The 16958-nt window shown below is 36.3% G+C and overlaps 1 protein-coding gene across 1 annotated transcript in view; it reads left to right on the forward strand.

Moving 5' to 3' along the window:
- The window catches only part of EIF3H (eukaryotic translation initiation factor 3, subunit H), a 93111-nt gene that overhangs the window by 21315 nt on the left and 54838 nt on the right, over positions 1 to 16958 (forward strand). Inside the window, exons 2-3 of the mRNA XM_009321694.1 lie at positions 3225 to 3275; positions 3561 to 3717. Coding sequence (XP_009319969.1) covers positions 3225 to 3275; positions 3561 to 3717 — 208 coding nt within the window. The remainder of the gene's footprint in view (positions 1 to 3224; positions 3276 to 3560; positions 3718 to 16958) is intronic.

A 16958-nucleotide genomic window follows, 5' to 3' on the forward strand; every position in this document is an offset into this window, starting at 1 on the left:
CTTTTTTTTTTTTTGTTAATTGAGGATTAACGGCCATTAAAATCTGACAAGTGGCTACTCCAAGTGATTAAATTGCTTTGGTATTTTGAACACTAAATTTACAAGGCTGGGGGACTCGAGTTTTATTTAGTAGTTATTTGTATATCCTCTTCTAAAGAGTCTTTGTTTACCTACATATTTCTTACATACTAATTGTATTTGCCAAATCAAGCTGCATACGATTATTGGCTTGTGTGTTCCAGAGGTATCAGAATTTAGAAATCTGATTTTTTTTTTTTTTTTTTTTTTTAACAGTAAATCAAATTACTTGATACATTTTCTACCGGAGTACATAGCCTTTCCTGGTTGCCCAGCTGCATTAGTTAAATAACAGTAACAGTTGAAATGTGGTTTGGTTACTGTTAATTTCACGTAGCAATGGTATAGCAGTGAAGAGTCTAAGGGTGTTTAAAAACAATTATAGTTTGTACAAAGAGGCAATATCTCTTATTAGATTAGTAGGTGGATGAGAATTGTAAATAGTGTTTGAAAAGTGAATCAGCATTGGATAAAAGATGGGTTATACTGGTGTTCATTTAGATTTCTCCGGGATATTTTTTCTGGGTCATTTGGAAAAATGGATTTGTGTTTCTCAGTGTGTTGTGTTACTTGCATTATATATATTAACACTTCTTACATTTATTTTCAGACCAGTAAAACTATTCTGATTCTGTTCTGATGCTTCATAAACATCTTTTTTGGGAAATGTCTAGATACAAGTTAGTGTTCATTTTTTTTGGGCGTGTGTGGTTTACTCAATATAAAGTATTGGTTTGTGCAGTCAAATCAGGAAATGTCATGGCATTGTCATTTGTATAGTCATCAGCTCTTCCTGCTGTATCTAGACTAGCAAACAAACAGAAATGACATTTTTAATGTTCGAAACCGGTCTTGTTATCACTAGAGAAATAGTTCTACTTTACACTTGAAGTCTGTTTTCAGTACTGAAACACAAGTTCCAGTGCAAGTTTCCCTCTTGGTGATGTGGTAGTATTCTGATGGCAGGCTTTTCAATCCAAGTTTAGGAGCCTGCTATACTAAAGACTTGTATCTTATGCGCTAAATAAAACTCTCCAGAACAAAGAACAAAATGAAAGCAAGAATCGTGTCACTGGATGCATTTCTCAGACTTGTTAATTTATCTTTTCATAAATTACTTCGGTAGCTAATGTATTTTCCAGTGCGGTCATAAACCTGAACTTCTGCAGCTTGCTAACGGGTGTGAAATTTAGAGTAGTGAGTTCGTGACCTTCTTGACTACCTTTCTCAGACTCTGTTAGAAAATAAGCTTGCAGGTAGGCCTAAACTGGGGTCTGTATCTCCCTGGATAGTATCTGCTGTGGTCTTCAGGCTGGATATTGAAAACTGCAGACGTGTGTATGTTATTACTTCATTGTGTATTGGGGTATTTGGTTAGCATTTAAGAGTTTTGAACTCCCAGTTTTATCTCCCTGAAAAATCATTGATATTAGGTGACAGCCCATGCTCTTTTCATTTGCGGCTGTTTTCTGTGAGCAATTACCATCAGAAATGCTGAGATAAAATTGGTATCATCTCACAAATGCTCCTGGAAAGGAATCAACAGGCAAACAGGATTCACAGTAACAGGGACAGTCAGTGTGCATAGAAAACTCAAGAGCGAATGAGGAGAAAAATACTGGAAAAGGTGAAGCTTACAAGACTGTAAAGATGTTGAGGATAGTTATGCAGTAGGCAGACAGCATGCTGTGCTGTTATCTGTCCAGTTAGTTATGGATTCCTTGACTGTAGAAGACCACGCTTATGGCAAATATATGATAAACCTTAACTTCACACTAAATGCAAGTTGAATATTATTTATATGCTGGCTCTGTGGTAGAAGGCATCCATCTTCTGTGTCTAGGTGATCTTGAACTGGTTGCTGTACTGCTTTCAGCATTGTTAAATTCTACTTCACTGCGCACTGATCTTAATTTCCGTACTGTTTTCCCATGAAATGGGATTTATATAGCCAAAGTGTCTTTTTGTCTCTCTGCTCTGTAGACCTTTTTTAACAAATTGGATAAAAAGGTGTGGCTTCAAAGGGCTTGAGGGAGAGATGGGAATGTGTATTGGGGTGAAACGGTGTTATCTACCTGTGATTGAGAGTCTTCAGTGTGAGTGTATCTGGATGCAAGCGAAAGCAGAAATAAGTGATACTGTGACTAAACAAAGAATCAGTGGGTGTTAGTCCTGTTCAATACTTACCTTTTTCCAACGAAGTTGGATGTATTTATTTTCCATTCTCCTTCCACCTCACAAGCAGGCTGTATATGAAGCTCTTGTTTTCCCATTTTACCCCAAGAAGGCAATGTGTTTGTAAAGAATTTCTTTTCTAGTCACTTTTTTCTTCCATTTAACCTATACTGTGGCACTTTAATTCATTAATGGTTAAAATTGTGACATAAAATTCTGCTAAACAGCCAAGGAGAAAGCTAGGGGCAAATATATGTTCCTGATGTGTAAGTATGAGCTCAACTTCCCCCCCCCCCCTTAAAATATTCACTAAATACTAGTATTTGTACAAAATCTGTTCTCAGGGTGGTTGAGCTGAAATCCATTACACTAGTCTGTTTGCCAACAGACATTAAAGTAGTATTGCTTTAATGACAACATAGTCATCAGACATTTTCTGGTGCATTTTGCTTGGATGGATTAGGATTTAGTGAAATAAAACCCACTTGTGCTTGACAAAGTATAAGTTCTTTCAAGTCTGTGATTGTGGTTAGTTTCTTATCTTGTTCTGGTTCTTGTTGTTAAGCATAAAATTTTACTTAAGTTTGAAGTGTTTCTGGCAAATGGTTGACTATTTTTGAGTGTTTTTGTTCATACTGTTCCAATTTACAGTATCATCTCATGAGAATTATTCATTGTGGAATTCAGATTTAGGGAAGGAAGTGAGAATTATTTTATTAAAAATATGATGAGTAATTTGTGTTCTTTTTTTTCTTTCTTTTATCATTCATTATTCCTAAATATCCTATGACACATAGTTTACAAAATATAAATTACATTGTCATCTGAAGTAAAACTGCAATGAGATGTAATTTTGAAGGTTAATGCAACTGAACTTTGATGCATTTTGTGCCTTTTAAAAATTTCCTCCCAGTTTCTGCGTAGTTACTTTTGAGGTGTTTTGATAGCTTCTTGTGCAATGTTTCCCTCAGGAGAGATCTTATTGCCCCTACAAGATAGCTTTTAACAGTTACAGCAACAAGGTAAAGTAAAAAAGATCAATATTTCATTTCAGAAGGGTGTTTCAGAAAATTGGTTTAGAACTGCATTTTGACCGTTCATTTAATGGTCTTTTTTATTCTTCTATAGTATTAGGATGGCCTCCAGTTCTTCAACCTGTATTAAAATTGCTGGTGTTTAAGCCAGTAGCTCACTTGGTTTGCAGCTCTAGTTTACGCAACACTTCAACAATTTAAAAATTCCAAATACATAGTTTGAGGACAAAAAAACCCATTGCATAATACGATTTTCTTGTCTTTGTGTTCTAGGTTGTGTTAAAGATCATTAAACATTACCAAGAAGAAGGACAGGGGAATGAAGTGGTCCAGGGAGTGCTGCTGGGTCTTGTGGTGGATGACAGACTTGAAATCACAAATTGCTTCCCTTTCCCTCAGCATACAGAAGATGATGCAGACTTCGATGAAGGTAATGGTTACAGTTTTGCAAAACTTTAGGTTAAAAAAAAAAAGTCCATATGTGCAAAAAAGGATTTTTATTTTTTTCCACAGTGACCAGAAGCTTGTATGTGATCAGAGAGTGTTTTCATTTGACTTAAGGTATCAATGTGTTACTTACAATGCCATCCTGCATATCCAGCTGAAATCTTGTCTCTGTAAGGGAAGTTATAGGGATAAATACTGTATTATATGGACACGCTTACTTTAGAGCAGGACTGTCCATACAGGAAGTTACATAAGTTTCCAGTCAGTAATTCATATAGACTTTAAAACTTTTTATGAAAACGGCTGTGTGTGTATTATATGTATGTATATATACATATGTATGTAGTCAGGCATACAGATTGCCTCTCTAGATTTATTTGTATGTGTTAAGTACTCATTGAAAGCCTGGAGAGCAGAGCTTCTTAAGTTTAAGAGCACTGGCTAACTTGAAATCTGGGTGATATTTTTGCTTCTCCAAGTGAGCTAGAAGTAGCATCAGTGGTTTCTATCTGTCTTGGTGTTTCCTTGCTGGTCCTAGCAATGTTTTGTTATTGCCACTGTAAGTCAGTATAATTGGCTTGACACAGAATGGTATAAGATCATAAAGTAAACTTGAAAGGCTTAGAATTCTAATCTTCATTATATATATGTGTGTGTATGTGTTTAATGATACTAGTAGAAATGCTTCTTTGTTAGGGCTTAAGGAGAGACAGTTTATCTTCAAGAGTAACTAAAGTGGCAATGTAGTCACAGTAGTTGTGGTTAGAAGCTTGATTCTATCTACTTTTGATAATTCAGTGTAAGCGAGATTACTTAAAGTATAAACTGCTTTTTCTTGCTTATAATGAGGTTAGTTATTAGTAAATTAATGTTTTTATCTTATTATAAAAGAATCTTAGACTCTGCCTTTAAAACAGAGATCATTTTAAGAATTCTTTGCAATTTGGTAAGGTTTCTTAGCTGTTTATTGCTTCTGTTGTGGGATTATACAATTTGCTATATGAAAAAAAGAAAAAGCAAACTGCAAGGGAATCTTAATTGTTCTACATTAATATGGTGCTTGACTCAGAACTACATTTTGTTAAAGCCTGAAAGATGTTTTAAAGATTCCTTCTCTTCTGGAGCTCTTCAAAGGATTGGAGTAATCTAAATTTTTAATTGGGGCCCATGCTTCAGTTTTTCCTGTAGAAAATGGCTGAATTGTTTCCATGTAGCTGATAGGCAAGCAAGGAGTGAAATAAATTTCTTAGTTTCCGAGATGGATTCATCTCACCATATGATGGCTACCATGCTGAAGTTGTAAGCCTGTGATCCTGTATGCAAGGTTCAACTGTTTCTGCTTGGGAGAAACTTTATTCCAAGAAAGTGACTCTTGTTACCAGTCTGTCTTTTTCCCTTTTTAGCAAGTAGGCAATAATCCTGGCATTAAGTAAGGTGCAAAAGGCAATGCTTGTGGAGCTTCCCTCACCTGGATGTCTTGGCTTGTCAGCCTTCTGTTCCCATGCTGCAGGCACAGAAAGAAGAGCAAACTCTAGCAGTGGAAGGTGAACCTATCACAGTGACGCTGATGCATACCTCTAGCAGTGACAGGGAATTTGCAGCCAGGTCAGGGGAGCTTGCCTATGCAGAATCATAGAATCATTTAGGATGGAAAAGACCTTTAAGATCATCAAGTCCAACCGTTAACCTAGCACTGCCAAGTCCACCACTAAACCATGTCCCTAAGCACCACATCTACACGTCTTTTAAATACCTCCAGGGATGGTGACTCCACCACTTCCCTGGGCAGCCTCTTCCAATGCTTGACAACCCTTTCGGTGAAGAAGTTTTTCCTCATGTCCAATCTAAACCTCCCCTGGCGCCACTTGAGGCCATTTCCTCTCGTCCTATCGCTTGTTACTTGGGAGAAGAGACCAACACCCACCTCGCTACAACCTCCTTTCAGGTAGTTGAACCCTATAAGCCAACCTCGAGCCATTTTATATTGGTCTTCATCTAGCCTTTACCGTATGTGTCACAGAGGGGTTCCCTCTGTATTCTTCCCAGTGAAGTGCAGTTAAATAGACTGAACCATTCAGGAAATGCACAGCACTCATGTTCATTCTGCATTCCCTTTACTTAGGGACTGTTCAGCCCTTTGACCTATGTAGTAGAGGCTAGGGAAGATGAAAACCTAAACAAAATGGCTCTTGAGGTTGCCAGCTGAGGGTTAGGTGCCTTTTTAGGCTCTATATAGAGTTGTCTTCTGTCTTGCCAATGTGAAAATCAATAATGTTTTATAAATACTCCTTGTTTGTTTTCCCTGGAGCTATGTTTCCCTATGCAAGCATCCTGCCAAATTTTCAAAAGATTCTTTTTTCTTCTAGATACAGATACTCCAGCAGAGAAATCTCTTGTTATATGCCAGAACCTTAAAATTCAGGATGCTAAAAACCAAACAAGGAACCTCCCTCCCCCTAAGACTTGTGTGTTACATCAGTGCCACAAGTGGCTTTATATATTTGCACAAATTCAGGCCCAGAGATACAGAAGGAAAGAATAAGGGACTTGGCTCTTCAGTGCCTCCATCACCCGGAATGATACTTAACGTTGTTCTCTTTGGTCAGAATAATGTTGTATTGTCTTTTCTTCTTGCTTAGTGTATATATTTTTTTTAATAAGTTTTTTTTTTCCCCTTGTCTAAGATTCTGGAATAGGAACAATCCTATTGAGATTCCAAGTTTCTGGGCCTGCAGAAAGCATTTCTTAGCAGACTTTGGTCATACTTCATCTTGTGTTAATGCAGGGACTGTTGCACTGGCTGAAGGGCCACAGTACCCCAGCTGCCCTTCTCCTGAGGGGGGGAAATGGGCAACAACCTTGGTGTGGTTATCTGTTGGCAAACTAATCTGCTATGCTGAGAATTGAGTGAATACACCCAAAAAATAATTTCTTCTGTATCGTTTTGCAAGAGCTCTAGGAACAGGTCACCTGAAAAATACTCATTTGCCTTGTGGTCTCGAGGTGATCGTTGTTAAGAGAATTGAGCTTACGTGCAGGAGGGTGATATTTGAGCAAACAAACTCTTGGATAATTGGCAAGAGACATTTGGGCTAATGTTTTCCTTTTTTAAACTGAGCAAATCTAATATAAAACACATTTTTGAGGGTGCTAAGAAAATATCCTTAATTTGAACTTGAAATAGGTATGCATAACATTTAAGAATCAATTTGATAAAGATGTATTTCTAACTTGTTAGCAACAACCATTTCTTCAGATATGCTTAGATATGCTTTTGTTATGGTGCTATTTTGTCTCTTGCTGCTAATGCCTGAGATAATACTAAGTTTTGACTATTTGCTGCAACAGAATTCCTTCAAAAATTTCATTTTTTATTTAAAACCCATACCCAAACTTGTTCTTTTAGCGCAAGAACATTTTTTAGTGCGGTTTGAATTGGACTGTTTCTAGAAACTACAGAAAACATGAGAGGGTTTTTTTAGCTTCAAGTAATTCTTATTATAAATCTGGGAGGATTGTCTACCATTTATGAATCCACAGGTGTTTTTCATCTTGGAAAGCTTCTCCTGCAGTGTCGTCTTCCTACGATTCTTTTTACAAAGTGTAATTTTTTTGTAAGATTTTCCTGTCAGGGAAGTCTTAAACACCTAGGTTGGCCTGCTGCAGCACAAGATTTTTGGAGGGGGTGGGAGGGTTCAACCCAGCTCTGTGTTAGAAATCTGTAGGTGAAGTTTAGTTGATGATGTGTGAGCTAATGGAGGAAAATTACAGAACAGGGGTATGTTGTTGAGTCTTCAGCAAAAGATGCTTCAACATGAGTGTTTGATATTTTGGGGCTGCGCTCTGGACTTTTGGGCAGGTGTTTACTTTTCAGATAACTGTGTTTCCTTACTACTAGTGCACTTAAATCTTCATAGGTATTGAATTTATTTCTCACAACACAGATCTTAAAACTAAAGAAGATACTTTCAGTTATCTATGCGTACAACCCCTATTCACGTGTGCGTCCCCCCATCCTCCACCCAATGGATTCAACTCTTGTTTAGGGAAAATCAGACTTCTGCTGTAAGGATTTTTGGCTTAGGCACTTCTGTGAAATGATGCAGTACTCCAGCTTGTCTTTGTGAGGGTAGTTTTCAGAGAATTACTTTCACTTTAGGGCATTTCCAAGCTTTTGTCTGAGCAGTTTTGCTTTCTTTCAGTTAAGCTTTACAAAAAAGGTGTAATGCATGAGGTGTATTTTCTTCCTAAGAAATAAATGTATTATTCTTGACTATAAATTGTGTCTCTAAGCAGCATGTTAAGTTCGATCCTTTGCACTTCATTGTTTTTATCTTCAGTGCTATTCATTGAGTAGCTCTTCTCCCTGTTTAAAGGAAATTTATATTCCTTTCATGGAAAACAACAGTTAAAAATGTAGTATACATCTTGTAATTCATTACAGATCTTGTGAGACATTATTTTGATAAGGTATTTTGAAACATTTTATTTCAATCTAATATATTTTAGTATCTTACTTACAAAACTGAGGTAATAAATTAAGTGCTGTGGTAATTACGCTAATAGAAACTTCAAGACAGTTACATAATTATACATCAAAATAAGTTCTAGAAGGTTGTAACTTTTTCTTCTTTTATAACTATGCAGAGTTTTTGTTAGATTCCCTCTGAAAGGCTTCAGATGAGAAGGTGATGCTGCCTTCTCCTTCCCTCCCCCCCCGCCAGCCAACATGATTTTTACTTTCTTACCTGAGAAGGTTAATTTTGTTTCTCAATTTTCAGGTTAGAAGTATCTAGATGATTAAAGATTCTAATACCTGTATTTTTCTGTGCTGTAGGTTGTTATTTAGTTCTATCATCAGTGAGTAACAACTAGAAATAACATAGTGCAACATTTCCACAAAAACACCGTTTTCTTTGTTTGTCGCTTCTATTTAGCCTCAAATGAATGCAGTTGCATATGGATTAACATGTCGTAGCTCCTATATAGTACTTTTTCCGGGTTTTAATTGGCCAGGGGTAGCAGCAGTTCATACTGCTGAGCCTTCTCTCCGGTGTGGCCAGTATAGTGACCTGCGATATGCGATCCTTGCGGAAGCAGAGGCTTCAGGTAGCTCAAAGGGACATGCTTAGAAAAGTTAAGACGAAGCAATGAACTGAATGTGTGCTTTTGAACTGTTGCCTACTGCAGTGAGAATGAAGTGAGTGTTGGCTGTGTTAAAGCCCTTCCTGTTTTATTGGAGGACTTGTTCTTGAGGTTGCATTTCTTGAAGCGAAGGCTGTGGTCTGCTACACCGGTTTGGCATTATGGGGGCTTTGAGACCAAAGGCACATGAGTTAGTACGCTTTCCAGCATACTGTGTCTCAGTGCATGGGTGTGGTGGTGTTTGGTGGACTGTTTTGGCTTTTTAAAAAGCATCTTAATAAAAAAGGCTACTGTCTTCTAGAGTTCTATTTTTTTTTCTTTTATTATGTTAATAGTGTAGCTTCACAAACAGCCTTGTGAGTACAACTGGAGAGGTAGTATAAACCCCCGTATGGTCAAACCAGAATCTCCAAGACAGTATGTATATACCTATGGGGAACAAATGGACTATGTGAAGGTTGATTTTTTTTGCTAGTATTGCTGTAGAAGTCCTGATGTCATTAAATCACAGCCCCCTAGCTGTGTTGATTCATCTCCTTTTTGTAAAGATTTCTGTTAAGGCTAAATTTTGTCAATTTTTCTTGTGAAAACAATTTCCACTTATTCCCATTTTAAATCTGCTAGTATTATAACTCAAAAGGTTTATCATTGTAGGCATATCTTTTATTTCTCTTGTATTGTTGCAGGACAGAACTTGAGCATGATGTAACTGTGTTCTGAATAGGCAGACGCAATTTTAGCTGACAAATTTTTTTCTGCTTTTTTGTTTAGGTTTATTCTCTTTAGGTATAATGGTTGGCAAAAATAGAGAAGGTCATGTGTATTGTCTTTTATTGTAAGAAAATGGAACGTTTATGAAATGCAGAAGCCCAGTTATATGAAATTTATTTCCCTAAGGACAAGAACGGATGACCCAAAACCTCCTAAATCACAGTCTTGGTTCTGGTTCCAGTTGTGGTCCATTTATCTGAATTCCTCAACTGTGTGGTTTTTTTTTTAAGTTCCTTTAGTAATTTAGGAAGAAAGCTATACTATGTAAATGTTGACTTTTCAATTACTAAGCGCTGGCAAAAGCCCATCGGGTTTGTGCGTGCATTTATGAAGTTTGACTTTGTGCTTTATGTAAAAAGAATACTGAATTGTAAGTTTGATTTTTTTTCTTTATCATTTGGGTGTAGAGAATTAATGAAATAGTCTGTAGACTTGGTGAGGATTAATTCATATGAGGAATTCAGATGATCATGATAAAGGGTGGGTGGTGACTTGTTAAACACGCAAAACAGTCTTGTCTAGTCTTCCATGTTTTGGGTTTTTTGTGGGTTGCCAGAACTGATATGGGAATATACTGATTGACAGAGTTTGGTTATTAGGTGTGCTTAATTGTCCTGTAATAAGATGTATCACATAATCAAGGTTCTTTCATAAAGCTGCTAACCACATCTGAGTTATTTTGTACTTTACCTGTCACTGGTGCGAGTTCTTGATTTGTTTCCTAAAAGGGAACTAATATTGACATTGTTCGCATAATTGTCATGGTTCAGTGGAGTAGCAGGCATGCAGCATGTTAAATGTTTTGCCTAAGTTTTCATACTGTGCAGACTTCTCTCTACTGGAGGTTTTTGTCTTTATTGGGCAAAGAAGAAGAAATTCGGGTAGAAGGCTACTTTTCACGGCACAGTCTAAAGTTCCCTGTATGTGTGGATGCATGGACTTGTCTGTATCAGATACAGCAACGTACCCCAAAGTATGTCTTTGTAATATAAAGTCCTAAGAAAAAGTGCTTTTAATTAGCTTAAATACAACAGAGGAATGTGAAGAGTACGTGTATGTATCCTCAACTGAATTTTAAAGCTCTTTTAAATCAGGCTATGGACTGAAAGCAGTGTGGCACCAGGCAGTCTTGGTGGAGCCCCCATTAGAGGGCACTCGAATCCAGCACACAAGCCTCCAGGCTGGACTGCTTTCTGAGCCAGGAAACCTGGGGCTTGCAGACAGAAGAGGGATAAAAATTATTTTCGTCTGATAAGGTTCATAAAATCTTTGATACAAATGTAGTCCGAAAATATGTTACTAAGCGCATTGAATTAAATACAGCTCTACTGACTTCGTTTCTTAAATCAGCCTAAATGTGCTGCGTGTTCTAAGGAACTGTATAGATTGGTAGAATTTGATTCAGACACTTTTGTGTGTGTATATGTATCCTAAAAGCAGAACAGGAGCTTTCTTGTTTTGCGGGTTCTCTTCTTCACTTCCCAATTCTACCACCTGTAACTAAGAAAGAGGAGATAGCACTTGTGATGGATCTTCGTAGACAGCTTATTTAAGTAGGTTTATACTGCTAGACTTAAAAACTGCATTAAACTATTCCTTTTCTGATAGTATTGCATGAAACGCCTGAAATGCTTTGGTTATTGCACTTCTGGATTTTCAAGTTGATTTTTACTGTAGAGGCAATGCTTTAAAGTGGTAGGCAAATCCTTTTGTTCAACGTCTAATTTTGAATCAAAAAAGAGAAATTATTTTGCTCTTTAAAGCACCAGGGATATTAAAGTTTTATTTAAATCCAGTTCCATTAAGATTTTGCTGCAAAAGAAGTTAGTGTAATTTGCTTTTAAACACAGAAATGCTGTACTATCTTTTTATCTTTTTGTTTAAGAAAACATATTTCATGGCATTTTTGCTTGAGTAATTTTAAACATAAAAACCTTGTGGTTGCCTAAATTCTGAAAAATTCGGTCATAGTTTGTTTGATTTTTTTTTTTTAAATAATCCACGATTGCAATGGCTATTAACATATCTAATATACTTTCATGCTGAACTTTACTGAAAACTATGCTTAAGAATAATTGTTTAGTAATCCTAAAAATGAAGTTAGAGAAGCATCTGTTTTAAGTGATGGGTAGTTTGCTGTATGTAACTATCTTTTAGTAGCATTAGAACGAGCTGGAAGACTGTATCCAGCTCAGTTTTGCATTCAACCATTTCACTATATGGAAGTTTTGACCTTGAAGCCAGGAGATTTTTACTTCATAGTTTGTGTTCGATCTTAAATGTATTCTTTACTTATAATCATGATCAGTTAGTTTGCTATATGGATAGTTCATAAAGTTTTGTAACACTTGCAGAAACTCATTAATTTTTATGTAATCAATACGAAAGTCCGATTTCTTTTTTTACTTTCTGCAATTTAGGTAAAATATTACAAATTAGCCATTCTGAATTTGATTTTTCTTGCTAATATAATCAGCTCAACTCTGACTAAGGACATTAAAGAAGAGGATAACTAATTAAATAATAAAAGTATATTCAGATGTTTAATATCTGCTCTTTGATTTCAGGTATCAATCTCTGAAGTTTATGCCTATATTATAGTTTGTGACAGTGATTTGAAAACATTAAGCCTTGCGCTTGCTGTTTATTAGGGGAGAGAAAATGTACAGGTTATTTACCCTGAGTACTCAAAAGCTTTTAAACTAATTTTTGATGAGTTACAAAGAATCTAAAGGTTGTTTGATTTTTACAAATTCATTTAATGTATTATTTGTTCAGTCTTGGGAATATGCAAGAGCTCTGAAATATGAAAATACTTTATATTCTTCCACACTTTAAATCACACAGATGCAAATGCCCTCATGTTTATATTTTATTAACTTGTGGAAATATTATGGTAAACAATATCTAATATGCTAGTTCCTATTAAAAGCAGAGACTCCCAAGTAATTCTTTTAGCTGTTCTACTGCAGATTAGTTTATGAAACGATGGTGCTGTGAACATATGGCAAAGGTGAAACTTGCTGCCCCCCATTACTGAGCATTTGAATTTTGCTGTACTGCAATTCAGGAAAAAAGTCTGGATATAACAATTTGTATTTTAAGGAAACAGGGTTTTTTCGAGCAATTGCTAGAACATATAATAGACATCCTAGTAGATCCTGTATTCATCTTACCCAACTGAGGTAGGTGCCTTCTTGGGTTCCTAAAAGTTAGAAAAGTAGTAGCTTTAGGCTACCTCTGTGTTTGGAGGAAGTAAAGCTTCATCCAGAAGGAAACCCAGACCGTGTAAAGACGGTGTTGTCAGTTCTGGTAAAAACATTTTACTTCTTCATCCTTGATTATGACTCTTCAGTCTTAGACAAGGTGCTACAGGAGTGGACATTTCCACTGGACTGCCTGGATCACTCTCTGCTTTTTGCATGTTTTGTTTTGGTCTGTAGCATGTCCTTCCTTAAGAGACCGATTGCTTGTGGTCCCTGTGTTCCCCCGTAGCTTTGGCCAGATATTTTGACTCTACGCTTGTTTGTTCTTTTGGTAACACTTCTCCCAGTATGACTGGACCAAGAGGAAGAGTGTTCTTTTAACACCTTCTTACTACCTCTTTCCATTCCCCCTCCTTTCCTTTTTTGCTAATGCAAGTATTTAGCCATTTCCTTCCCTGACGAATGCTGCAATAAACTTGAGGGAGCTGAAGAAAAGTATGGCAAAATGAATAGATCCCACGTGCTAATATTTTATTCTGAGAGCCAAAATGAAGGAAATGCCTATAGTTCTATTGAACAACAATTCAAATCAGTACATCTGGGTAAAAACTAATAGAAACTGACTGAAATAAGTAGTACTAGTAAATTAAGAAAAATCTTTTTGGTTCCTGTTTCTTGCTCCATTATGTTTTATGGATTTCTCAACGGCATAATCTGGAAAAATTATGTAGCATTATTCTCTTCTAGAAGAAAATTATGCATACTCGAGGTATAGAACACATTAAACCCAAGTCGCACCTTTTTTGTTTACAGCATTTATATTTTATTGATGGAAAGACAGAGATGCGTTACTGGCCCAAGGTTCAGTACTGAATATTGAATCAAATACTTGAGGAACAGACTTGAAATCCACTTTGCTAACAGGAAACCTACTGCAGCAGTGAAGTTGAAGGGATAAGAAATTGATTCACAAAGATTACTAAACTTAAAAGATTTTTCTAGAGAGATAGTAGTCTTTGATAGAAAAGAGAAAAATCCTTAGTAGAGTTTAAGTTTAGATCTATATTTTAGCATTATTTATAATTAATATATGTTGTTAAATCCAGTGATGCAGTGAAAGATATGTGGAGAAACTGAAAAAGCTCAAACTGAGAAAATCTTGTATTTTGCTGTAGTGTGGTGAGCCAGTGTATAGAATCTTAATAAGAGCAAAATTTAAGGAAATAAAAACTTTAAAGCTCTACTGAAAATGAGCTCGGTGTGCATAGCTGCGCATGTAATAGTGTATAGTAGCTTAAATTATCATATAATTCCTTATCAACTGTATCTACAAAGTGTATTTATTGCAGATAAGGTTGTTCTCACCCATCTAACTGCAAGACATTCACTGTATTTTGGTTTGTGGTGTGTTGGTTGAGAAGTTGCTGTAGTATGCAGCTTGTCTTTTGTTTCACTGTTTGCTGAATACACAGTTTGATTTCTTTTATTGGATTACATGCTTCAGTTCAGTGTAAATTCATGCAGTAGAAAAATACACATTAAAATAGATTGTTTACTCTTCAGTAAAATACTCATGCATTTTTGTAGGTTTAGCGTGATAAATCCTTGATGCACGTATTTATAGCCAAGATGCAGCATTGTGGAGTTTTAGTCAATAATAGAAATGGAAAGATTTCTTAAAACTTTTTTAGAAAAGAAGACAGGCATGTTTTTTGTGTGATATATTTAGGTCATAAGGGACATCTGCTAAGGATAATTTTTTAACACTTGCTAACAATTCTAATAAAAAATGGCCTATTCATCAGTCGTATTGTTCCTGACTTGGCTAGTGTGGATTTTAGTGATTCCCGATGTGCATTCAGACTCTCTTAATTGCTAGTTTCTTGCTGTTCTATCTTATTGTTTTATAGGACAATGCATAAGTGGGCACAGAATAATCAAAATGGTTTCCCTGGCCATATTAGGCACCTAACAGAAATATATTTGCTGTGCAATGTGTGCATGTTTTTGCAAGTGGAAGTCTCGTTGAAACAAAATAAATCTTAACAGGGAAATAATTCAACAAGATACTCAATATGTGTGTGAATATATATATTAAAATATATTTATACATGTGTATATATATTTTTATATATATATAAAACCCTAATCCATGTGATATATCTTGGAGCTTTTATAGCATGCATTTATGCAGCAGAGAAATTAAGAGGGGTAAGTTAGGGAGGCACTACAGACACTGAACGTCAGGATTTGAGAGTTCTCAATAAACTGTTATATAGTGCCAGTTTTGTGCCTTTGGTTTAGAAAAAAAAGCTGGTTTAGAGATATTTGCAGTATAACTGAGATCTAATCTTTTACATTCTCATGAACTCAGAATTTCACTTAGCTGTAAGGCGTTTGACTCCTGAAGAGGTGCGTGTAACGTTCCTCGAACTAGCACATGCGAGGCAGATAGCAAGATGGGCAATGCTAGGCTTCATTGTTTGAGGGGAGAGAGGTTATGGTGGGTTTTAGGTTTTGATATTGGTGAGACAGGGAAACTGACCAGCTGAAGTCTGGCAAAATTACTGAAAGGGGTATTTGCAATTTGACTTCCACATGTAGATGGAAATAGATTCCCCCCCTGCCCCCAGCGATTTGGGTTGGTTTTTTTTTTAGCAGTTTATATTGCTCCATGTTGTGTTCTTACCTACCGATAGTTATTGCTTTTGGATAATTGTTCTAATCATTAAGTGTTTATATTTAATCCAGTTTGTGCAACTCTGAACTGTTTGTGATAGTGAAAGAAAAAAAAGTAGAAATCGTAGCTTTTGCAGCAGGTTGGGGGAAGCTTTCTTCATAGCTTACTCCAGGTGTTGAATCTTGTTTAAACCGAAGTCTTATCCCTCTGATCAATTTTGGGAGGAAATAAAAGGACTTCATTTGCGAGATCTGTTACTCTCCTTTTTACTCTGTTGTCTTAGCCAAGCACAATAGATGATTCTTAAATTCCTGCGTAGCTGCAAAACATGAAAATATTTTTTTTCCCCTAATTATTTCAGTGATTTTTAGTTCCAGTCTGACAAAGTGTGTTTAGGAAAATTGGTTTGGGCTATTAAAGCAATACCAATGACTGGGAATAAATCAGTTTGTGGCTGTTAAGTCAGTTGTTGAGTACAGTTGAAAGACCATTGAAAGTCTATGCAAATATTGATTTCATTCAGAGTTTAAATCTGTAGCTGTATGGCTTAAATGAAGAATTTTATCAGACTTCGTAGTTGTTCTCCACATTAAATAGTGTTGAAAATCTGATTTAGCTATACACTGTTGATTAAAACAGTTTGGCAAAAGCTTTATGTAAACTGCTTTACTTATGAAATGTACAGTTTAAGCATAGAGCTGCTAATTTTCTGTGGCTGCAGCCTGGGAGAAAGGAATGAGGGAAGACCGTTTGAGAAGGGAATTGAAGATGCTGTTGTAAGGATGCAGTTTGGACACTGGGTGCCACTCCTGGTACACACTGAGGCTTGAAAGCCTTTCTCACGCAGTGGAACAACAAGCACTCTTAAAAATGGAGGTCTTTGTTACTCAGGAAATTCTGAAGGTCTTCGTCCCCTGAGCCAAGTGGTTCTTCTAGTTGAAAAACATATTCCTGAGTCCTACAAGGAGTAACTAAAGCTATAAGGGCAGGATTTTTTTTTATTTTAATTCTACGGAGGATGATTTTCTAGACTTGATGTGTTGCTTTCTCATTATGTAGCTCTCATCATGTACAAGAAAGACAAGGTTGCAGCACCGAGTATTCAGGAACTAGACCAAACATAGCAATTCTCAGGAATAGGAAGAATAATTTCAGAAGAAACAAACAAAAAAGGAATGAAGTGTCTCCTTGGAAGTGTGTTGGTGTGGTGGTTTGTTTTTGGTTTGTTTTTTTTTTTAGTGTTTTGGTCATGTGCTTGTTAGATTAGTACAATGTCAAAAGTCATTGAGTGGTGTGTTACTGATGGAAGACTAGATGAAAAGACAGTTGAGGATTGGTTTGGGATTGATCAACTTACAGAAACTAGAACTGGAGCCATATAGTGATGGTTTCCGATAGGCACCAAGTGCTGAAGATAAGAGG

Source organism: Pygoscelis adeliae, unplaced genomic scaffold, assembly GCF_000699105.1.
Source record: "Pygoscelis adeliae isolate BGI_AS28 unplaced genomic scaffold, ASM69910v1 Scaffold111, whole genome shotgun sequence".
In the NCBI taxonomy this organism is placed as follows: domain Eukaryota; kingdom Metazoa; phylum Chordata; class Aves; order Sphenisciformes; family Spheniscidae; genus Pygoscelis; species Pygoscelis adeliae.